The sequence below is a fragment of the Betta splendens genome, chromosome 10 (genome assembly GCF_900634795.4).
Source record: "Betta splendens chromosome 10, fBetSpl5.4, whole genome shotgun sequence".
NCBI lineage: Eukaryota > Metazoa > Chordata > Actinopteri > Anabantiformes > Osphronemidae > Betta > Betta splendens.
The window spans coordinates 588,807-613,113 of NC_040890.2; the positions used below are offsets into that span (position 1 = coordinate 588,807).

At 40.3% G+C, this 24,307-nt stretch overlaps 3 protein-coding genes across 6 annotated transcripts; all 3 read right to left on the reverse strand.

Moving 5' to 3' along the window:
- Window positions 1-635: 635 nt before the first annotated feature.
- On the reverse strand, window positions 636-6,185 carry LOC121201645 (uncharacterized). Its single transcript, XM_055512391.1, has 4 exons — window positions 6,064-6,185; window positions 4,923-4,978; window positions 4,730-4,785; window positions 636-4,182 (listed from the first exon to the last, which is right to left on the reverse strand). The coding sequence occupies exon 4, from the start codon at window positions 3,236-3,238 to the stop codon at window positions 2,516-2,518; it is 723 nt and encodes a 240-aa protein (XP_055368366.1). The 5' UTR covers window positions 3,239-4,182; window positions 4,730-4,785; window positions 4,923-4,978; window positions 6,064-6,185; the 3' UTR covers window positions 636-2,515.
- A 290-nt stretch (window positions 6,186-6,475) lies between these two features.
- Window positions 6,476-12,351, reverse strand: LOC114864946 (cyclic nucleotide-gated cation channel-like). 4 transcript variants are annotated; one of them, XM_055512389.1, is made up of 12 exons: window positions 12,198-12,351; window positions 11,896-11,994; window positions 11,325-11,411; window positions 10,981-11,166; window positions 10,753-10,863; window positions 10,527-10,633; window positions 9,889-10,376; window positions 9,538-9,816; window positions 9,359-9,457; window positions 9,031-9,085; window positions 8,708-8,874; window positions 6,476-8,598 (listed from the first exon to the last, which is right to left on the reverse strand). In XM_055512389.1, the coding sequence occupies exons 2-12, from the start codon at window positions 11,982-11,984 to the stop codon at window positions 8,413-8,415; spliced, it is 1,854 nt and encodes a 617-aa protein (XP_055368364.1). In that variant the 5' UTR covers window positions 11,985-11,994; window positions 12,198-12,351; the 3' UTR covers window positions 6,476-8,412. The 4 variants fall into 4 exon arrangements, with proteins under 4 accessions (XP_055368364.1, XP_055368363.1, XP_029021795.1 ...); XM_055512388.1 differs by having other exon boundaries at window positions 8,708-9,085; window positions 9,538-9,732; window positions 12,198-12,350; XM_029165962.3 differs by having other exon boundaries at window positions 8,708-9,085; window positions 12,198-12,350.
- A 950-nt stretch (window positions 12,352-13,301) lies between these two features.
- On the reverse strand, window positions 13,302-21,753 carry LOC114864589 (plastin-3-like). Its single transcript, XM_029165476.3, has 16 exons — window positions 21,651-21,753; window positions 19,436-19,506; window positions 19,130-19,281; window positions 18,607-18,736; window positions 18,392-18,524; window positions 18,087-18,168; window positions 17,703-17,868; window positions 17,443-17,582; window positions 17,255-17,350; window positions 16,797-16,983; window positions 16,637-16,715; window positions 16,424-16,544; window positions 16,200-16,333; window positions 15,723-15,846; window positions 15,403-15,527; window positions 13,302-14,965 (listed from the first exon to the last, which is right to left on the reverse strand). Exons 2-16 carry the CDS (start codon window positions 19,494-19,496, stop codon window positions 14,833-14,835), a joined length of 1,863 nt encoding a protein of 620 aa, XP_029021309.1. The 5' UTR covers window positions 19,497-19,506; window positions 21,651-21,753; the 3' UTR covers window positions 13,302-14,832.
- Between the last annotated feature and the right edge of the window lie 2,554 nt (window positions 21,754-24,307).

Below are 24,307 nucleotides of genomic sequence, written 5' to 3' on the forward strand. Positions count from 1 at the left end.
ATTAACATGATTGTTTTTCATTTAACATTGGAGCCAATTGTGTACTTCTCAGTTATTTAAAACATGAACTGTGTAACCGGTCATCAGCAACAAAATGTTGAAGGCTCTTATCAAAGCCACAGCTGTGGTCTTCAATAATAAAACTACGCGCCCTCTCCGTTCCGAACTGCTGTAGATGCGCAGGCCAGGAACCACAGGTGAAGCATCCTGATCTATCCTAAACCCACCTTGCTGCTTACGTTGCGTTTGCCAAGCTGGGATGAAGAGACAGTGACAGTCACAACAGTCAGACATAGGATCACACAATTACTGATTAAATGTGCGGCGTGCTTCTCCCTCAGAGCTGCACTTTAATATGGAGATTGAACAGATACAACATAATTTTGGCGGCCGTACATGTTTTCACATTTAAAGTATAGTTTAGAAATCATTCCCGAGGATTCCTGAATAGTTGTAGCTACATTTTTGTTTAACACAATTAGAGGTCACTGTATTTATTTAGCTAAATCTATAGTATGATGATTTGATAGTCTGGCCAAAAAAGGACCTGGCAGCAGGTCGAAGTAAGCCTCAAAACATTTTGCAAGGCTGCTGAGTGATGTAATGTTCCACTGAAAAACAAATGGTGTAGAAAATGGTTCTCACATTTTTATTGTATATAGTGATGTTATGAATAAGTTTCCCAATACAGAACAACTGACCAGAAAGACTAGTGAATGAGCATTTACAGTAGACTTCACAGCATATACAGACTGTACAGTGCCCTCGTTATAGACTTTATATAAATCACCAGTGCAAGTTTTTCAGCATCAAAAAACAGAGATAAAAATTCTTTAATTGTCATTGTAGTTGTACGAGATTTATTCTGAGTCTCATAGACAAAAAGGAAGCACAGATGCACATTAAAAAAGACAATAATATATAATAAAATATACACATACATACATACTATAGACACCTCTGAACTCAAGACAATGCAACCAACAGCAAATAAATAAATACAATACATATACTATACATGAAAGAAAAGTAATTAATGAATAATCAGTAATAACAATTTCAATGATAACCAGATAAAGCATTTCCATAGGAAAATGCACAGTGAATGCTTCCATGCTGAATGTATTTCTGAGGAATTGCTGAAATTAGATGAAACATTTAAAACATAGCTAAAAATAGCCAAAACATGTAAATCATAGATAAATATATCTGAAGAGAAATAGGGGTTGTTTAAAGAGAGCTGAATATTTGCAGAAGTTGAAGTAATTAAAATTCAAATGGAGGGAACTTGAAAAAGATGAGCTGAAATTAAAGACATGCAGAAAATCAAGGAAGTGTGTAAAGGTTTGCTTAGTGTGATGGAATATATATGTATCAAAACATTATAATTATATAGTTTTGAGTTCAAGAGCTGAAAGAAACAATCAATATAGCTAAAATTAGCTGCAGAGGAAGTAGTTAAATTTGAAATTGAGAAAATTTGGTGCTTTGGAGGAAGCATTTGCAAATATTTCCTAAACAGTAAAATAGTCTTAATAATTAGTCATAATTAACTAGTCAGAAGCAGAAATAGTGCTATTAAAGCTAAAGGTTTGGATTGGTGCTTTATTTTGAAAGGATTCAGAGTAAGCGTCTGATTATTAATAAAAAATCAAACAGTGCAATGAACTAATCAGTAATATGCATAGAGCTTCTACAATGGGCATGAGGAGTTTGACCTGTCAGTCTAAGCTGCAACTGCGCTGTTGTCATTGAGACGAAAGGCGGGAAAATCTGCTCCATTCTCTCTGCTCTGTTAAAGCAGAGTTGTACTCCAGCTAAACAGGCCTGTTACAGCAAAACCATAATAGCTAACAAAAAATGACTTGACTTTATGATTGCTAAGGCTTAAATGAGCAACTGGTAACAGTTTTATGTTTGAAGACTAAAAATTGTGACCATGGTAATGATTTCAAAATCTCTCTGAAAAAGTCTCTCAGACAAATGCATTAGTCTATAGGAGGAATTGTGGAACTCTCCGTGCTTTGAGGCATATACAAACTAAAGTATAGGTCTGATGGCTTAACCAGACATATCATTAGAAAGAAGACAAGTATGACTACAAACAAGTGAAAAAGTTACGTTCAGAGAGTGAAAACTGTGGCTGTAGTGACAAGTTAAAGAGAAAAATTCTGTCTTTAAAAAAAAGTGTCCTCACACTGTAGCTGTGACATGACAGACTCTAGCTCACGCAATACACACTAATGGATGGTAATAATAAAGATTGCAATCCCAATACAGTGAATGCTGTTAACAAAGAAAAAACATGCTTATATCTAAATACACTATATATATATATACACACACACACACTCTATTCTCACCCTCCGCGGGTGGTCTCAACCACTTTCCAAGCTCGGGTCCTCTACCAGAGGCCAGGGAGCTTGAGGGTTCTGCGCAGTATCCTTGCTGTTCCTAGGACTGCACTTTTCTGGACTGAGATTTCGGATGTTTTTCCAGGGATCTGTTGTAGCCACTACTCCAGTTTGGTGGTCACTGCCCCCAGTGCTCCGATCACCACAGGCACCACTGTGGCCTTCACCTTCCAAGCCTTCTCCAGTTCTTCTCTGAGCCCTTGGTATTTCTCTAGTTTCTCACGTTCCTTTTTCCTGATGTTGCCATCGCTTGGTATTGCCACATCCACCACTACGGCTTTCCTCTGCTCTTTATCCACCACCACAATGTCTGGTTGGTTCGCCATTACCATTCTGTCAGTCTGGATCTGGAAGTCCCACAGGATCTTGGCTCGCTCGTTCTCTACCACCTTGGGAGGTGTTTCCCACTTTGACCTTGGGGTTTCCAGTCCATACTCTGCGCAGATGTTCCTGTATACTATGCCAGCCACTTGGTTATGGCGTTCCATGTATGCTTTGCCTGCCAGCATCTTACACCCTGCAGTTATGTGCTGGACCGTCTCTGGGGCCTCTTTGCACAGTCTACACCTTGGGTCTTGTCTGGTGTGGTAGATCTGGGCTTCTATGGCTCTGGTGCTCAGGGCCTGCTCCTGTGCAGCCAGGATGAGTGCCTCTGTGCTGTCCTTCAGCCCGGCCCTTTCAAGCCATTGGTAGGATTTGTTGAGATCAGCCACTTCAGTTATGTTCCGGTGGTACATCCCGTGCAAGGGCTTGTCCTCCCATGATGGTCCCTCATCCAGCAAAACTTCAATGTCAATCATTGGAAGGGCCACTCGTTCTGACATGTTTCTGTTAGGGTGCGACAATTATTCACGATTCCCTACCCATAGTGCAATGCACTCCAATTTGCATAATACTAAATGCTGTAATGTTGACTTCATAGCTCAAGAAACAGCAAATTAACACCTGGATATATCTATACAAGTTAAAGGACACATACAAGGATAACTCCACACACTGCATTACCCATAAGGCATTGCAGTTCTCTATTCATTTCAATGAGGCAAAAAAAGCTGGATAAAGCTCAACTTAAAAAATATGAATGAAAAAAAGTCATCTCAAAAAGCTGAGTATTCTGATATTTGAATGTTTCTATAGCTAAAGTATGCAGGACTAGTTACACGCTGGACAAAAGAAAAAGAAAGTTGGCAGGAGAGAAAAGTGAATGCTAGAAACACTAATAAAACTAGCAGCCAAACTAAAAGACAAGTCACTAAAATTAGTTCATGCTTTTGTGCAGGTCAGAACAATTAATCAATGCAAGCAACACTAAATCTCCATGTTAACTACAGTAGAATTAACTGATCCTATTTTTGTGCAAGGCAAGGATAAATTTGACCAGAATATTTAGGATCCCAGCATAATCTTAATTTTGTGGAATACACCTCAGGTCCAGTGTTAAAATTGGCTAAGAAAAATAAATTAAAAACAAACTAACACCAATAAATAGCAAGACTCAGTGGACTATGACTGCTCAAAAATCATTTGTTGCTAAAATTTATTTAAGTTTTACCTAAATAATTTTCTGATCTACAACATTTCCAAGCCTTTAAAGATAATTAAAAACAAGAAAGGTTTTAGGTCTTTATTGAATACAACCATTAAATATACAAAGAACTGGAACAGTGTTTAATACCTTGTTGAAACATCATTGGCAGCAATAATCTGTGGATCAGACCTGTGCAACATCCAGGAAGAACTCCAGGCCCTTCTGCCGCCACTGCTTCATCTGTAGAACATTTGTCCATTAACTAATGGCAGGCTGTCCACAAATGTAGACCGATCATAATATTGTTAGCCCACAAAATATGCTCCTGGACACAGTTACTGGTACCATTTCATTTTCAAAAATCCAATATTGGGCAATGACATAACTTCAAACATAGGAAGGAAATCGATGTTACAGTTCTGTGGAAACTCACATTTAACAAATCCCATCAATACTAAAGCCATCTGAAGCTAGCTTTTCCAAATATGAATTTAAGTAAAAATTACAATTTGGATATTTGAACATTAATGTTCCGTTCAAAACCACATAAATTCATTGTTTTTCATTAAAGACAAAAAGCAGGGTTACTAAACATCAACTCAAACTCGCATGTTCCAGGTCTTTAGTCAGGTTTCTGCAATCTGGTTTTACAGAAATCTGTGCCAAGCCCTGAGTTTTTCTTCCAATTTTATGATTCCGCAGCAGAGAGAAACAAGTCTCTACTACGGCAGTACAAGATTGGTTTACAGCAAGTCTACACTCTAGGCTGTTATACACACACACACACCTCAGATTCAGTTACTGCAGATGTTTGCCCTGCAGGCCCAGAGGCTCCATATGCTCCTGCGAAGAGATGAAGAAACACCAGGGATGCTGAATGACATTGACCATTGAGAGTCAGCTGCTTTGCTCAAAGTTAAAGTTTCACTATAGTAAATCTCAGAATGATTAATTATTACTATCATCAAAGCAGTTCTCACCATCAGTGGGCCTGCAGCACATCTTTCTCCACCACTGAGCTGCTCTGAGACTCTGCCTGTAACAACCAAACAGGATAAGACTGCATCCCAATCGAAGCGTTTCAACCAAGATGAAGTTCAGCTTTGTTCAGGGTAAAATATCATGTGTGGCCCTGTACTAGGCCCATCCTGCTTGTGGGTCAGGACAGGCCACTCTCGAACCACGTTCTGCAGCAGCTCAGCAGTAGCAAACTCTAAAACAGAATATGCACAGCTAAGCACAAAAACAGACTTCCTCTACCAGCACCGTAACACTGAGCCAGACACAAACTGACTGGTCAGCTGACTTGGAACTGGATTTAAGGTCAAACATTTGACCACCTATTCAGATAAATTTAATCAAAAAGGTTGGCTGTAGATAGTAAAATGCTTTTGAGGTTTTTGCTTGCAGTTAGACATCAGGCATAAAGCAACAAGTAGCTTGAAATACAGAAGTAGGCTCCTGGAAGACCTTTAGAAACTGCTCCCCAAATGAAGTGAAATGTCTGACATGGCCCAGGGCATCGTGCCTTTGACACAGATACGTGTATGGACACATGAAAACATCTGAGTTAAGTTGATCAGCAAGTTCACAATGTTATTTTTATAAGCTTTACAGCTGAATACAAGATTAATGACCATTTAATTGCTTTATTAATTACATGCCATCAATAAAAATGGCAGATTTTTTACATTGCTCCTATATATTTACAATTAAATCTACATTCTAAAACTTCAAAATAAACAGGTTTGCGGTGAAAAACACCTAATAATTATTCCTTGTGCTGCTTTGAGGTTTTGCAACAGACCAAACCCTTGAACAGAAGCACATGCGCGTCCGTAGAGTAGTTAAGGCCTGAAGCTGTTCATCGTCAATTACATTGACTTCCCCCCAAACCTTTAGTTTAACGCTTCTTGTCAATACGTGAAAGCTTAATATTTATAACAGTCCGCCATCAATCACATATTTCGCACAGCACTTGAGGCAGCCAAGATTTAAGCCATTTTAAGTGCGTTTGTGCGTATCGCACAAACTCGATTGAAACGACTTCATGGAGGACCGTCATCATCACTTCATTCTTTACTATACACCCAAAAATGAACGTTTTCAAAACCTACTTACCAAAGTTAACAAAGAGCACCGTTAACATTTGTACTTCATGGTACCGCCAGACTGAGAGGCAGAGCGGATGTCAGGCGTTCATTTATAAGGAATAGAGCCGCGGTGCATTATGGGAGCGGAAGTTTTCGATATGACCTTCAATCGTTTAAAAACGTACAGTTTCCATATAAAACACACAGGAATGAAGCGCGTATATTGTCTTGTACGTGATAATCCACTGATTTTTGTTTTGAAAAACAGCTATAAATAAAATTTTAAAATTTAAATTATGTTTGTGAAATTTTTGAAGTGACGTTTTATCAGATTTTGTTTAAACCAGGAAGAAAAAGAAAATGAAGAAGTATGTTGTGGTCATCGTTCTTAAGAAGGAAAAAAGATTGACAGAGAAATCAGTGCATCACATCAGTAGGTCTCAACTCATAATTCCTTCTTTATTAAATGTTTGTTGCTCTGCATACATTTTATTTGGTTAACATATAGAGAAAAAAACAAAATTAAAATCACTAGCTCTGGGGCCTCATGTAAGAAATGTAAGCACAAAAACCCGGCATAAGCACAAATCTACATTAAATGTAAGTGCAAGCCACATGTAATCTGTTGTAGTTTCCGTACGTTCAAAGAACTCAAACAGGCGTGACAGTCGTAGCAGCCGGTTAAAGCGAAGGAAAGGTCTGTAGCTGATCCGAACAATCAAATACAAAAGGTCGGTAGGAAGGATGGAGACGATGTCAAGTTTACACTGGGAGGATCGTACCATTTAGATTTGTCAAAAACTAAGTAAGCAGATCTTTGGTAGCTCCCTGGCTAGCGTAATTACTTTTCTACAGCTATTCGTCCCTTGGCGACACTCAGGTGAAACTGGGAAACTGTTGATCATGTATAAACGATCATTAGTCACACCCGAGAAAAGTGATCAATAATCAATAAACAGCCACGTGCTTGCAATTAGATATGATGATATAAAAATATGGTCAAAACGGTGCAAACATGTATTCTACAGCACTGTTTGATGATCTGTTACAATATCTAATAGATCATCTATCAGAATCTGGTAGAGGTGCCTGATCCCGCACGACCAGTGCACATCCAGCTGCTGACCACACTAGGGTTCCTGCCACAGGGGCATCCAGGGGGAGCCAAGCAATGCCAGCTGTGTGGGACACAATGATCTGTAGCTCAGTAAGCCATCAAGTTTCCATATAATGGTTGATTAGGGCAGAATTAAATCCATCCATCCATTTTCAACCGCTTTATCCAGGGCCAGGTTATGGGGGCAGCAGTCTAAGCAAGGAGTTCCAGACTTCCCTCTCCCCGAACCAGCGCTTTCTGCGTCTTCACCGGGGCCTTCTACTAGTGGAACATGCCCGGAGCACCTCCCCAGGGAGGCGTCCCGGAGGCATCCGAACCAGATGCCAGAGCCACCTCAGCTGACTTCTCTCGATGTGGAGGAGCAGCAAATCTATGCCGAGCTCTTCCCAGGTGACAGCTCCTCAATCTATCTCTAAGGGTGCACCCAGCCACCCTGCAGAGGAGGTTAATTTCGGCTGCTTGTATCTGTGATCTTGTCCTTTTGGTGATGACCCAAAGCTCATGACCGTAGGTGGGGGTGGGAACATAGATTGACTGGTAAAGTGAGAGCTTCGCCTTTCGGCTCAGCCCCCTCTTCACCACGACGGACCGATACACCGACCGCATTACTGCAGCCGCCGCACCGATCCGACAATCAATCTTACGCTCCTCCCACTTCTCCACTTGGGGCAGTAACTTTCCTCTAACCTGGAGAGAGCAAGCCACCTTTTTTCGGTCGAGAACCATGGCCTCAGACCTGGAGGAACTAATTCTCATCACAGCCACTTCACACTCAGTTACAAACCACCCCAGCGCACGCTGGAGTTCCTGGTCCGATGAAGCCAACAGGACAACGTCATCCGCAACTGATCCAAGATGCAACCCTGTGGTCCCCAAACCAGCCCCCCTTTGGCCGCAGGCTGCTCCTAGAGATTCTGTCAATAATTCTGTCTCGTGCTTACGCCAGGTTTTCATGCCTAAGTACCCTTTGTACATGAGGCCCCTGATGTTTTACCACCATACACAAATAAAGTCAATCTTTATTAAGTGATTTACTAGTGATAATAATCAACTGATTAAATACAATAACATACATTACAGTACAACTCAAAATAATTACTTGACCAAACAATAAAGGGTGTGTTTGTGTGTGAGGTACATACTTGTACTTACATTTAATGTTCAGAAACCTATCAGTTTTTTTAGGTATTGTCAGATACTATGCAGTTAATATCAAAACAAATTTGATGTTTATGATGTTATTTTTTTCAGTTGTTTCCATCAGAGACAAATGTTGATTTCACTGCGCACTCCTTCGCCACCACAGATACTCTCACTGCCATCGACGTCTGACAGGAAGCCACTGCCTGTTACTGCTGTGGTGATGTTGTGCTCAAGGGCTGTGATTCGCTGTTTTATTCGAAGCTGGGAAGAATTGAATTCACTCTGTAGACGAGCTAAACATGTCTGAAAGCAATGTTCTCATTATCATTCTTGTAAATTTTCATTTTCATTTACGAAATATATCATTATCACCACCAACAGTGGTCATCTGTACTGAATGAACAGTACTGACCTGTAGTCGATCCAGGCCACCTTCCATCCTTTCCACTTTCTCCTCAAGCTCTTCTCCTGCAGAAATGTTGACTTCCTCCAGAAGTCCCTCCTTCTGCAGGATGTCTCTCCCCCTCTGCTCCAGCTGGACCCTGGCATCTGGAAACTCCTGAAGTGCCTCCATTAGGTCTTGTTTGGAAAGGCAGAAGAGATCTGAGTATCCCAGACTGCGAATATTAGCTGTACGCCTGTTGCCCATCTTGCTACCGCTGATGTTCAGAATGCTGATCTCTCCAAAGCAGCTTCCTGATGTCAGGACAGCTAATTGGGTGACTCCATCCTCACCTACCACTGCCAGCTGTCCATCTTTGATTATGTACATCTCCTTTCCCACATCTCCCTTAAAAGAGGCAGAATATAGTCAGACGGACACTGCCTCCAATCCAAAAACCACAAGATCTAAAAATATCCAGATAGTAAACAGTAAAATGCACATAAATACTTTATAAAAGAAGGAAACTATGCAATAATAATATTGCTTAATGCTAAACACCTATCTATCAATCTATATATCTGTATATATATTTGTTTATACCAGTTACCTGTGAATTAATGCATTATGTTAATTATTGTACCAATACTTCTGTACTTTCATTGTAATAGTAACACTAACCTTTCTACAGATATAGTCTCCAGGGCTGAAAACCTGCGGTCGAAGTTTCAATACCAACTCCACCAGGAGTCCAGCTTCACAGTCCTGAAAAATACGTACCTATGTCCAAACAACAACACACGTGAATGTTTCAGGAACATTGCAAGACAAAAGTACAAAGCAGTCACTGTTTTTCTTACCTTCTTTAGTGTTTCCAGGTGAACATTAATGGCAATCTCTGCTCTCAGTGTATTTGGAAGGCTCCTTAACACTTCCTGTTCATCTATTGTCTTCTGATTTGTCCAGAGGTAGTCAAACCAGCGAATGACACGCTGCTCTAGCACCTTACTGACATGTCGGAAATGCATGTAGTGCTTCAGGCCATCAACGCGACTCTGAAAGATCACTCTCGTAGCATTCATATTGGAGATCATGGATCCCACGTTTCCCACAATAGATGCAAAAATCAGAACCCCAACCTAGAGATACCACAAAAGTTGTATTTGAACACTCATTGTGTTTAACTGCTGAGTTTACATTTATGGACTTACCAGAAAGTCAAATATTAGAAACAAATATTCTTCATCTCTAACAGGAGGAGGTGTCTCTCCAATGGTCGTCAGTGTCAGGGTGGACCAGTACAGACAGTATATGTAACTTCTGGTCAGTGAGGCAAAGTCAGGATCAGAAATGTTAGGATAAACCCAAGAATCAGAGCCCAGTCCCAGGACTTTGGAGAAGCTGTAGTATCCACAGGCATTCCAGTGAATGATCACTAGGATGTACAGAACCAGTTTACAAATGCGGAAGGCATTTGGGTAGCCTGTTCTAGTTTCCGTACGTTCAAAGAATTCAAACAGGCGTGACAGTCTCAGCAGCCGGTTAAAGCGAAAAAAAGGTGTGTAGCTGATCCCAATAATCAAATACAAAAGGTCGGTAGGAAGGATGGAGACAATATCCAGTTTACACTGGGAGGTTCGAACGTAATTTTCTCTCAGACGCCTCACATCTTTCACCATCAAGCCTTGATCCAAGAAACCTTTAAAACATAACTGAATAAATGTTGATGTCTGTGTGAATATAGCGTAAATAAAACCACAACAATATAAAGACCTATTAAGATAATAAAAGACATGTAAGAATGCCATTTAGGAAAATTAGCAAGTTCGTAGGTCATAATATTTAGTACCTGTGTGGAGACGGACAGCTATGTCCAGAATATAGATTCCATCGCAGACATAGTCCAGAACCATCCATACCAACACATTCCTCATCTGTAGCTCATCGAAACAGGCCCTAAAGAATAAAGGACAATTTTTAAAAGGCAATCATAATGCCACAAGTTTAAAGAATGAAATCAGAAACATTAGACAACATTATTAACATGTTAGGGTTAGTTAACAATAGTTCCCAACCTAACAACCAGCAGGGTCCAGTTATAAAACACAGCAGCACCGATCACTATCAGCCAGTTGTAGTATGCCTCATCAGAGGGGGATAAGACCACAATCTTACACTTTCTCCTCCTGACACAAAGAAGACAGGATGTTAGAGAGATTCTGTTGTAATGTGTTGTATTTTGTGTGCCTGAGTGCGTGCCTGCGTGATGGCATGCTTGCATGCATGTGTTTTTGCTTTCTTACATGCGTCTGGATTGCCGAATTTCATTATCGGAGCCAGTGTGGGTGCGACTGAACCTGCTGGGCGGGGCTTGTATCTCCATGTGGGCGGGGCCTCTGAAACGCTCCAAAAATGAATCGGGCCTCTCTGTGTCCTCTGCTAAACTCTTTTGAGCCCATTCTCTCAGAGTCATCACCATACTTACTATCCTGAAGGCCATAAAACACATTTACAGTGGGATTAGCCCAATCCAATTTAAAAATCAAAACTACAAGTTTTATCATTTGAACTGAAGTCATCCTGCACAAATGTATACTAGAATAGATATACAAAATTACATAAAATCATAGTTTATTAGTTGCTGTACCTGGACAGAGCACCCCGTCCACGAAAGGAATTGGGGGAATTCATTTCTCTTAGGTCAGCTGCTGCCATTCTCTGGAGTTCTGAAGAGCTGTCATCACACATTAAATCCACATTAAGACAGAGAATGATTCATCAACAGCAGTATTGGAGTATTCTATAGTGGAAAGATTTATTCCTCATTAGATTAATTAAACTATAAATGCATATCTTTAGACCGAAAAATGCAAACTGCAGATTAAAATGACTTTAAAGTCATAATTAAATATATAGACAGTCCATTTTAGTCCATTATCACAATGATTCTATTATTGGCATTAATCAGGGACTCTCAGAAAAAACATTTAATCCTAGTGTGCCATGCTGGATGGATAAAAAAACTGTTCCACTTAGCCCAGGAGCCACGTTTTAGTACACTTTCAGAGGTGGTTTTAGGATTAAGCTGATGGCTTAGGCTATGGTTACATTTAAACATTGAGTTGTGTTGAAGAACATTAAACTAAATGAGAAGAAGAGACTAAGAAGACATTATTTCAGTGAATGGGACATATGGAGCTGTGTTCATGTTTGTCTACCTGCTGAGAGTGCTGTCAGCTCGGTCGTTCTCTTCCTCTGTCCATGTTTTCACAGACAGCCTGTGTGAATCCACCGCTGGACCTGCCATATTACACTCACTGACCCCATTCGGGGCAACATATGTGTCTGTTTATTATCCAATTTAATATGACACACACTAACAAGCACAAATAAGCAACATTTGGTGAAGGTAGGTCAGTCAGTAAGAGATCATCTATACTGTCAGCATCTTCAGGAAACCAGATGGCATAGTTACTCTCTGTATAGTCACTATGACAACAGATGAGAGAGAAACACAAACCTGATATGTTTCCTGGCGTCCTGGCTTGTCCTGAAGTTGCATCATATCAGTTTATTTTTCTGTAAATCCCCCTCTGACTCACATTGACAAGCTGTTTATCACAAAGGATGGACAAATGCTGACATGAAGGGCTGGATGGATGGATCAAGTGAATAAATGTAACTGATATCGGGAATGATCACGTGGCGCTCTACAAAAGCATCATTTAAATTGCAAATTGTGTGTCTGTGTGCGCGTGTGATCCTTTTCACCAGCAAGCTCATCTAAATTCATGAATCGTGTTTGAAGTGGCCTCTGAACTATAATTGTGTCCTTATGTGTGAATATTCTCCTTATTACTGGAAAAGAAACGATTGTAGGAATACATACATACATACATACATACATACATACATACATACATACATACATACATACATACATACATACATACATACATACACACATACACACACACACATACATACATACATACATACATATGTGTGTCACTTCCTATGAACTATTATAGTTAAAAAGAGCTGCGCTTTAAATAGGTAAAGGAATGAATATGTGCTTTGTAGACAAGGCAGTTCACTTCATTCTGCAGTGCTCACATACTGTACAGCAAAGGCAGCATTCAGATGAATGCTGCTAGTCCAATTAGACCCAGGATACATCAAGCCCACTCCACAGCTGCCTCTCAACACTGATTACAACCACCCATATTATTATTATGTGATGATGTGAACCACATGACTTAGTATCTTCTGGCCAAAATTGTTTTGGTTCCTGGGCTTTGACCGTGTACTCTTTTGATGCAGCGATGCAGGACCTTTCAGCTCCAGTCTCTGATGAACGTATTGTTTACCCCATATGGGATGTGTAAGCTACTGAAGAAGCTGATATATATACTATATATAGGTAGGTACAAGTACAAAGTATTGCTGTTGTTTGACATTGGACATTAATATAATATATTCTAATCATACTATTATTAATTAGGCCTATTAAATGTTTTCTTGTGTAATCGATCCAGATAAAGTAAATACATACTTGAGCATTTCTTTTACTATTGGTGTATTTTTTCAAGGGTTATAGTTATGCAGAGACACAAGCAAAGCAAAAAGTGAAAAAATGATTTTATTCACCTGAAGTGACTGTACACAAAACTGTTTTAAATCCAAAGAAGTGAGTGTTTTCTGAAAAAATGGCATAGCTACATTCAAATGAATATATCTCTGCAACCACAAAGGCTATTTGACTGCAAATAGTGTCTTAATGTAGGGGACACTTGTGAGGTGTAAAATTAGTGTAGGTGTTACTGATGTGATGTTAATGAATAATAGAAAAGTAAAATGTTTCAGTACTATCCAAAGAGAAATGCGCTGTTAGAATGAATATCTCAGTAAAGCAGAGGCAGCTGAAACTTCTACCCCCCCCTTAAATCATAGCACAATCAGTGAACATCAACTGAAAAAAGCAAAAAGTTGGTTTCAATACAGTGAAGCAGGACCTTCCACCTAGCACCAACTGACTGTGGCCAGTGAGGTGTCTTTTTACTTGTTATAAGCTATGAAATTGGCCTAAAAACACTAACACAAGATTGACAGGACTGGTAGCCATTAAAAATGGCTTATTGTGTTTTATGGCCCTGGTGCAATGAAAATGTCTCCAAACGGCGCCCCCTATAAATCACTTCAGACAAGCTCTGAGTGAGTGAGTAACCTCCCAGAAGGTAGGAATAACAGAGCATGGGATCCATTCACCAGTAATATGGACTTTGTGTGATAATATCTGAATGTCTACATTGTTTATTTAGCTAGCAATTAGCTTAGCATTTTTCATCTCATAACTCACCACATGTGATAGCTAGCATGCTTTGGTACATATCCTTAGATTCCTTTCGATTAGAGCTTTCATTTGAGCCCTTGTTTATGTGTGTTAAATAAAGTATCACAGCGGGAGACCCATAAATAGGTCGCAAACTAGCCCATCACATCTTCGCCTGTGTTTGATGTAGATGAAGGACGCTTCTGTAGTGTTGCAGCCCTCACTCTGCTGTTTAATTTGATTTTAGGCATGTCTATATTTATACATTTTGTTTATCCTGTAAAACATAGGGTTTATCCTGTAAAACACACTTAATACACACTTATATATAAGAGTGGGTTGGTGGCATTTAGGACCAGCTATGTCATTATTGGTATGACTACTACAGTAAATTTGCATTTAGTAGTAGTACTTCAATCAAAAAGACAAACGCTATTCAGTGAAGTTAAAATGACTTAAAAACAATAATTCTCATCTTGTGAACTATAGAGACAACAACACAGAGGAAACCTTGAGAGTGAACAATGGCATCTTACTGGAACTTCCACAGGAAGGAGTTCCCTGTGTCACATGATGCTACATCATCCCCCTTCAGGTTCAAGATAAATGCATTATTATATCCATAGACAGTAATGGAAGCTCAATACTTCTTAAATCTGTCTGTACTGTGCAAAGGCAAAACTATGATCTAGAAAAGAAAACAAACCCCAAATATTTCCTATTTTCATTTCCATTAGAGGCACTCCTAATCTGACAAACAGTAACCATGAGTAAAGCTACTGGTGTGATCTCTGTCACTCATCAGCAGTCAGTCAGTGGAACTTCACGCCTTCTTCATGCCTCTCCCCATCAGGCAGGCGAAGATGGTCATCACCATCTTGGGGTTGACCTCCACCAAGTCCTCAGGAAGGGCGTAGACTTTGGCTCCGATTTTCCTCGCCATGGAGATGGCGTACCTGGTATAGGACAGAGTCATACTGTCACCATGATGACACGAGAGCAATGCCTTACTCGTGAAGTAGTCCACACAATGATTTATGTCCTTGAGTTCGGCCTTTGAAAGATGCACTGTTGTCACAGAAATATCTATGAATCTATTTTCTTTGGGCTGCTCCCTTTCAGTCATCTGCCTCCATTCACTTCGGCATCCTCCTCTCCCGCACCACCTAACTTTATGTCCTCTCTCACTACGTTCTTAATATTTGAAAACATTGAATATAATAATAATAATAATGAATAATATACAGGAATATTAATGTTACATTTTGTAGAGCTAATAAATTAAAGTAAATCTACATTTGTTGCCAGTGTTTCATGCCTGTATACATACTGTCATAGACACAAATGTAACATCAGACTAAAGGCATTTGGAGAAAAGCAGGTGTGTAATTACTTGGCATTGTTCAGTTTGTCTTCGTCTGACAGAGTTCCTGTTTTAACCAGATCAAATTTCACGCTGTTTGGCTGAATGGCATCAATCAGGTCCAGAACTGGAATACTGGTGTTAAGTGCTTTGTCCTGAAGAGACAGACACACTGATGAATACATAATTACACACAGGTTCACCACTACCCATGCTGGTATAGCTAAACTGTATGCAACAATGTGAATAGTGTGTAGGATATTTATCTGTGTAACTGATTAGTTTTAGGTTAATTTTCGGAACTGTCTCAGAATAATTACGTTCAAGAAATCCAAGTGCACCGTACTTACCTTGAAGCCTTTGAGAGTTGAAGTCTTGCCAGCTTCAGCCAAAGTCTTGTTCACCCATGAAATGATTAAATCATCTCCAGCAACTTGTCCATGTCCAAGGTCTTCGAGAACATTTAACGTGTACCTGCATGCAGATCAGAACATATATACAATTACAGTATAATCTTTGTGGTGGTATTGGTTATTCTCATTTTCCAAAAGAGATTAAATCTATATTTCCCACAAATCAAAGAGGACTGAGTTACAGAAAGTTACCTTTGTATTTTAGGGTTGTGTTTGTTTTCCCTATGGCTTCAGTAAGATAGATAGTGAGATAGTGGCTCTGAAAACAGCACCCTCTACCGTATTGCTGCAGTATTGCAACCTAAATATCAAGAGTCCAACAGATTCGCAATACCATCCCCCAGAGTTGGGTATTTGTTAGTTCTTGGCAGTTTTCCAATCTAGTCAAATGAGTTAAAGATTCAAGTAGCTCACCTCCTCATTAGTTGCCACATCAGTGCCAGGGTTAGAGTTGCATTCCCATCGTTGAGGTCCTGTCCTGCAATCCCCACCAGAGAAAAGCCCGCCTTCTTCTTCCCAAGCTCCACAGCATAGTTACAGTTTTCTAGCTGTCACACACAAACACGTTACTGTGTTTTAGAATGATTCGAGACAATGCAGTGAGACAGAACAAGGTACTGTAGTTTTAAGTACTGTACCTTTTTTAAATGACCTCCTCCTACACCCTTGTATGGAGGTTGGTTAACTCTATGGTCCCAGTCCACTGGCACTTTAATCTTTTCATAAAGCTGCAGAATCACTAATGCGTCCTGCAGATCACTGCCAATGTGAACATACACTCACTTGAACAGGGAATTCTGAATTCCTATCTAACAATGACAGGAAATTGTTCCAAACAGAAGGACACTGACCCATAGATGTGGTGAACACGTGGATTCACTCCCAGAGAGTTCATCCAGTTCCTGAACGTCCTCTCCTCCCTGGTCTCACCTAGACAGAGACAGGAGTTGGCCTAACAGGACCGAGAAGGAGAGCAGGCAATGGAATTTCACAGAAGATACTGATGCTCACTCTCTACAATCCAGTCCTGGTTCTCTGGTTTGGTGAGAGATGGGTGTTTGTTGAAGAGAGTGGCTACGAAGGCAAGGTTGAGCTTAGCATTTCCAGACACCACATCAGCGGCGCTCACAAACTGTCTGCAGCCCAGGCGTTCGGCCTGTTTGAGCATGCACTCAGCTCTCTTCATAGGATCCTTCTCCTAGACAAATTTGGAGAGGGAGATGTTTAGAAAAGGAGCATGTTTGTGTAAATATAAACCAAGGAGTCACTATGGATGGTATATTATCATCTAGTCTCATCTAAGTCTACAAGAAGCAGGAAGAAGATCAACTCAAACTCAAGTGCTGACAGCTTCAGGTGATTTTAGACTTGTCTTATTTAAATTAAAGCATCAAAGTAAAATTAGACCCAGGTACAGTATGAGGTGCAGACACCAGTTTGGCCATTACAGCTGTTGACTATAAACTCACATATAAACCAGTCATGTCAATATCAACGCGAGGAACGTCCTCTTTGCTGCCGTCTGGAGCGATCTGCTCCAGCAGGTGGAAATAAGCCTTCGAGTCCTGTACAGAGACACAGAACCAGTGAGTTGGGGCTTGGGTTCACTCATGTTGACACAGCAGGAATATGAGCAGTGATTGGAGCATCCCGTTACCTTAATGTCTCCAGAAAAGTTGGATATAGACATTCCAGCTTTTTTCAAGTGAAAATTAGCCCAGCGCAACAGTAGCTCCTCTGGACTGAGCTTCATCAAGGCTTCCAGACTCTCCCCTTCTTCCAGCAACGCTGCAATAGCTGTAGCACAGAAACAAAAGCCTTGTCTGTTTTATAACTGTACCATGCAGCATGTTTTCATATGTCTAACTGTTTTCTGTGTTTCATAGCCCTATAACCACAGACGATTGTGTCCCGTACCTTCATTGCGGCTTAGCTCTATCACCGCAAACAGGCCAATCTTGATAATCTGCCACAGGAGACCAAGCACCAGGTGAGGTTTGCCCTCCTTCAGGTCTTGAGCTCCAATATTGATAACCTGGCAGCCAATGGCCGAGGCTGAATTCAGACCTAAGTTTAGATTCTCCTGTTATGCAAAAAAGACACAATTTTAATGGAAAGTATCTTTAGGGTTATTTAATCAAATTCAAACTACCCTAATATAATCTAAAGTAAAATCAATTCTAATCATCACTGTTTAAAAAGACCTTTTTTTAAATAATTTATTTGAACTTTTATGCAACAATGGCATCTATCAATAGCTATAAAGCCAACGTCTGATAAGCAATTAGGTCACTGACCAACCTGTGTGGTGAAGGGAGTAAGTTTCTTTGTGTTTATGGTTCGCTCATCGATGGTGTCAGGAACAGAGTGGTTGATGAGTTTACTGCGCAAACACGTGTAAGACAAGACACATGACTCATAGACTGACTGACACCAGGTAGTTCACAGGTACAGATGATGATCAATGAGGATAAATAAATGAGTGAATAAGCACATTACAAGGGTGAACATAAAAGTGTGAGTAACAATTAGACCAGTACTCATAATAACCAGGTGCTGATGTTGAAAAAGGCTGATTTCCATAAAGTCTGGCGTTTGAGGTTTACCAGAGCAGGATGCCGTCTGTCACAGCTTTGAACAGAGCTCCAGTGTTGGGGTTGATGGGCAGGACGTGCTTACAGTCTGCGTCATTCTCCAGACAAATGTTGATGTAGTTGGCGAAGGCCACTCGCTCCTGGTCTACAGCACAGTGGTCACTCACTCAGTCATGATTGGTGCTGTATTAGTGATGTCACTGCATCAGTATCAGTGTTATACTGACCAGAAATCGAATGTTGAGTTCCTTCACTGGAGATCTCACTGGTGCCGCCGATAGCAACTACTCCCTCTTTTTTGTTGAGAGCTTTCTTAAAACCCTGAGCCAGACGATCGTCCTTCAGCTCCTGGAAAATCTGAATGCACAGAGCAAACAAATACCAGGGTTTAGAGTCTGCCACCGTGTGGTTGTCACATAGTGTACACACCAACAAACTGTTTGGTTCTCCTTTGCAAACCAGGTCCTCTCAGGGACCACACCCTCATGTTTTGACTTGTTAATCTGTGAATCAAACCTGATCTCTGTCAATTAAAAAGACCAAGAAATGACTTAAACCTAAGAACGTAGAGTCCAATTATTTGGTTTGTGAAGAAGTTGATTGTTTAGATAAGTCAGTTACTGGACCACGATTTAGTTAATTTAAATATTTTAACTAACCCTAACATGTTAGTTAGTTAGTTAGTTAGTTAGTTAGTTAGTTAGTTAGTTAGTTAGTTAGTTAGTTAGTTAGTTAGTTAGTGTTACCTACAGCCGTGAACTCTTCCAGGCTGATGCGACTGTCTTTGTCTCGGTCCAGCCTCTGAAGAAGCTCTCTGATCTGATACCCAGGCAAGGGACAGCCCACCTCACGGAAGACATTAGACAATTCAGAGGAGGAGATGAAGCCATTACCGTCAACATCTGGAGGGAGAGGGGCGAAATGGGTGAGGAAATACTACATATGACAGGAAATAGCACAGACTATTACTATAAGATAAGAACATTGTTCTGGCAGATTCTCAACTTTATATATGGCCTGATGTTTGCAACATCTGCACATGTGTATTTAACTTACCCACTTTCTTGAAGGCCTCCTTGATCTCCTCCATCTGCTCAGCACTGACCTGTTGTGACATACTGGCACCTCTAGAGTGGAGGACACATGCAAATCGTGATTTTAATACATTTGAACACTGTGGAGTTTTATGATTCCAATTCAAAGAAAGCACTTTAACTTATGAGCTAGCAGCACTATTAAAACGTTGTTAAACAGATAAAAGAAGGCATATTTGGTACTTGTTAGATGGTTGGACAGTAACGTGCAGCTCTCAGCAGTAGTAGCATGAATTTATCTGTCGAGTAATACACTCTGGATAGACACATAGAAGCTACAGTATTAAAGCAGATTTGAGTCATTAATGGTGGCCAGTGAACTTATTAGTATACTTACCAGTATACTTTTGACAAAGTATATTTTATTTGGTCAAACCTGGCCTGAATAAGAACAAAGGCCTTTTTGGCTTATGGTGGCTGGAGTTGTGCAGCCTTAGTTTACTGAGCTCATCTTTCACTTATTTAAAGATAATTCATTCATTTATTCAGTCAGTATTTTTGTCTGGTCTAGAATAATCTTTTTAGCAGCTAGAAGCAGCATCTGCCGAGCCTAACGTACCCCACAATAAATTCAACAAGATTATAGAAGATATTAACTTACATATACAAGTCCTGTAATAAGAGATAAAAGAGATATAGCACCATGATGTAGGTCCACTGTACAATCAATAATATTTGGAAGAACAACATGTTACTTTACATATGGGAACATAGAACAGAACTCTGTATATTGTACATTGATGGAATTAAATCTCTGATTCAATTAATCAAACTTAAGTGCAAGTAAAACAATTCAGTTTATGACTCCATAAGTGACTTTAAAGACATACTTGACAACTAATTCCTCTTTGGACAGTTTGATTCATTCTCTCCAGCGTTTGATGAATGTCTGACGCGTGTCATGCCCATGTTGGGACATTTGCAAGTAAACAAATAAGCTATGCTTTCGGGAAAACATGCAAACACAGCGGCCGCGCTGTGCGACACATTCACACATGTCAGCCGGCATACGTGGGACCACAGATGCTTCTGAAACATCTAAATAAATAAACAGTTTTTCTCAGTCTAAGAAAATAACAGCCGCAGCCAAAGAAAATCAGTTATATATTCATGTGGTTATTTAAATATTGAATATAGAGGCAACATTCTTAATGCAAAGTAGGCCTTTATACAAAGTATAGATAGTTTCAGCCTGTGTGTATCAACAAATATTGTACTTCAAAAAACTTATTACAATGATAACTGAGACTCCCTTTAAGAGTGGAGTGATTCTTTGTCCCTGCTGAGTTTATATCCTGCCCAATGGAAAAGCTTTGCCCTCAAGTCATCTTATTATACTTGACAGTGCTTTTACAATTATCATTATTTCATCAAACCAGCAAGAAAAGGGTCTATAAGGGTATAGAACTATAATCTTACCTATTAAGGGTCTAGTCTATTAAGATTAGGGAAAATTAATTAGACCCTCACTGCCACCAGATGTCACTGCTCCATTAACAGAAGACCTTTACTCACGATATTCAGCTTGAACCATCAAACATAACATACTTAAACATGAAGAAATAAAATTGCGTATAACCAAATGTTTATAACAAATCAGGTCGGCTGATATTTTTCATTTTATCTACGTCGAGTTCTGACCACCGTGAGATTTGTATTGTATTCATTTACAGCACATAACACAGTGTGATCATAGGCTGGTGGACCGGCATGCACGTGCTCACACCGCTGCTGCTGTGTAAAGCGGCCACTTTACACTGCAGCGAAAAAGGACTCGGCTTTAAAAAGGTCTGTGAAGCCGCCACAGGACGTCATTCCGGCTCAGGTCTCCACAGCACCTGTCTCAGCGTACTAGTCAATGCATTATTCATGCCTTTAACATTAACATGTTAACATCATTATGAAAACAAGCGTAAACATCCAAGCCATATTAACGTTACATGTGCACCTTCATTCTCTAAAATATTTTAAAGGCGTATTTAACAACATAATTGTACTAACATAACTGGCTTTTTTAATCCTAATAACATCAAATAAAATATTGGGCAGTAATTGGTAAATAATTCATTTTCCCCGGGGCATTTTTAAAAACACGTCTTTATGCTGATTTCTGAAGCTAAGGACCCGTCCAGGAGTCTGAGCCGCGGGGAAACGCCCTGAACGCCGTCCGCTCTCACCTGCTGTCCGCTGCTTCACTAACGTCACCGGGGATGAATGTGTCTGCGGCCTGTCGCTGCGTCTCTGCCCGGTTTTCTTCAGCAGACACCGCCCGGCTGGAACACCGCCCCGCCCCGCCTCCCCCAAGCGTCCCTCCCATCATCTGGCACGTGTGTGCGCAACACTCCCCAAAAATTAACAGCACTAATCATATCAGTATGTGGCAACAATAACGTTTATGAATGAGATAAGATCTCACATAAAACACAAACACTCTATGATTAACCGATTTCAACATAAACAAGTTACATTTAAAGTACAATAAAGTACAAGTTACATTTAGTATTTAAAAAATACTACAGAATGAACAAAAACATTAACTAAATGTGTGTATAATAAACAACAGGCCTTTAAAGTAATGAAAATATTCTGAGTAAAACTAAGTGCTCTTATGATTAACTACAGCCCAGTTCAGGAAACAATCCATCACCTAATGAACATTAAGAGCCAATCAAATCTGTTGAACATTACTTTGGTTGTGGATTGTTTTTAAATCAAAATCCTTGTTGACAGACTTTGTCAAAGTAGCTTTGTATGTGTAAGATCAGCTCGTGTTTCCAGTCTCTACATGCAGAAATTCCTCCATCTCCCTCCTCCTCGTCTGATTCCTACTCCTGTCGTATCGTCCCTCTTTCTTCTCCTCCTGTGTCTCTGCAGCGATGTGCTGCATCTTGTCGGGGCGAATTCCACCTCTGTGGCATAAAACCAGGGAAACTGTCTCTCAAGGCTCTATTTATTGTTATCTATGGTTTCATGTTCAGGTTTAGTTACTATATTATAGTTTTTTTGTTATTGCAAAAACACCACAACCAGGCATTTAAACAAAATATTCACAACCATAATACCATTTTCAAAGCAGCACAGGCAGCTTTGAGTCATGAGTCAAATTTGATGAACTCTCTGCAAACTCTACACACAAATGTTTCTCAGTTTCTCAGCTCAGAGTTAGAAATCATCAAAATTCTTGACACAGAGACTGCAACTCGACCTTGATTAGGAAACAATTACCAAGTTGGAAACACTACACCTCAAAATTTAACACACATCAATCAGATTCGACACACAGATAAGAGCCTGAATCAGTTCTTTGCGTTTTGGAACTATGGATGCACTGAGTAATGAAAAAATAGGTGGAAGAGGAGAAGAAGAAGACAACCAAGGAGACAACCAGTGTGGGATGAAACTGGAGTTGACCACGTCCGTGTCTTCCATGATTGAGGGAGGCTGAGGCTTGAGACCGTGGCCTCCATCATCAAAGGCTTCAGGCAGGAGAAGCGGTCGGTGTCCTTACAGTGAGGCTGCTCTGTACAGCAGGGTTGAGTCAGACACTGGAGCAGCCTCGCTAGGTTGTGGTTTGGGATGTCTCTAACATTCAGGCCGTAGAACACCATACATGAACACCAGTGTGTTAGGCTATATTGCAGTGTTTGTATGTTCGAGGGTTTGTGTGTTTTGTCTGAGGGCAAAGTTTGGTTTTGGTGCCAGAGTGAATGGTTTTGCTCCAATGCTAAAATGAAACGGTGCAAGGCTTCATTTTGACCTGAATATTGGATGTTTGGAGAATTTGGTGACATTTTATGGATTTGTGTGTTCATAATGTTGTGAGAATGTGAGGCATAGTTCCAAGAAACGTGTTTTAGGAATCAGGAAAATCTGATATATATCCCCCCAGCATTACAATAGGTCATACATAAATAAATATGCCCCCAAATTACATACACAACAATTAAATAAATGGTTCAACGTGACCCACGAGATCTTGGACCCTGACTACCGGGCCTGGCAGTGACAGGAAGAGCCACAGACAGCCCCTCTTGTAAACAAAGCTGTCCATCATAACATGGCATTCAGCCTAATACATGCTGCTTGTTGAACTGCTGGACAGAACAAAAAATAAATTATTTAATTTAAAAAAAAGTAGAGATGTGCAGTAGGTGGTAGGTAGCAACAACCACCGTGCTCCGTGGACAGAATTCAAACACATGCTTCAATGACTCACGTACAAGGAAACAAGCAACAGGAGATGATGCAGAGTGTAAAGTGTGACTGTGTCCATTTGAATGGGTGGATTTTGAATATTCCACACAATATGCAGAGCTATGCATATTTATTTGCAATGTGTTAGTGAGCACTAGTTCCCATTCAGGTACATTACTTTATGTCACCAAGCTGTCAGCATGAAGAATCACATCATCATTTGATAAAAACTATAGGAAACAACAACTAGAACAGTCTAAAACATCACGGTGAGACATAGATGGAATGAATGAATCAAGTGCAGGCGCATCATTTAGGCTTTAAAATCTGATAAATTGTATGCTTTGTCCCTGTCCTGCCCCTCAGTGAAGCCCATTCATCCTGGTTCCTATGACAACATGTAAAACACACTTTCATTTTGAGATACTCAGTTATTCACTGGACTTCCACTGATGTCCGCTTCCTCCTCTCTCACCCAGTGATACTCTTTGCTCATACTTTCAACCCACTGCATTTCACAGAGCAACATGTCAGAGGCCATAGGAGCCCCTTCACTGCCCTTATTTTGACCTGCTCTACAGTGCAGCAGAGCCGCGTTGCACATAGGAATGTCTGCAACTGGCCACTTCCAGTGTTGCTG

Bases quoted from the DNA above. Each gene is read 5' to 3' on its own strand.
- LOC114864946 (XM_029165962.3), bottom strand. From the start codon at position 11,984: ATGGCAGGTCCAGCGGTGGATTCACACAGGCTGTCTGTGAAAACATGG. The intron at 9,817-9,888 runs GTAAGTCCATAA...TGGTATCTCTAG, and splicing joins TTCTAATATTTGACTTTCTG to GTTGGGGTTCTGATTTTTGC. The intron at 9,086-9,358 runs GTTAGTGTTACT...GCCTCTTTTAAG, and splicing joins GAGACTATATCTGTAGAAAG to GGAGATGTGGGAAAGGAGAT.
- LOC114864589 (XM_029165476.3), bottom strand. From the start codon at position 19,496: ATGTCACAACAGGTCAGTGCTGAGCAGATGGAGGAGATCAAGGAGGCC. The intron at 16,984-17,254 runs GTGAGTTTATAG...AAATTTGTCTAG, and splicing joins TTGACATGACTGGTTTATAT to GAGAAGGATCCTATGAAGAG. The intron at 15,528-15,722 runs GTAAGTACGGTG...CTGTCTCTTCAG, and splicing joins CAACTCTCAAAGGCTTCAAG to GACAAAGCACTTAACACCAG.
- LOC121201645 (XM_055512391.1), bottom strand. From the start codon at position 3,238: ATGTCAGAACGAGTGGCCCTTCCAATGATTGACATTGAAGTTTTGCTG.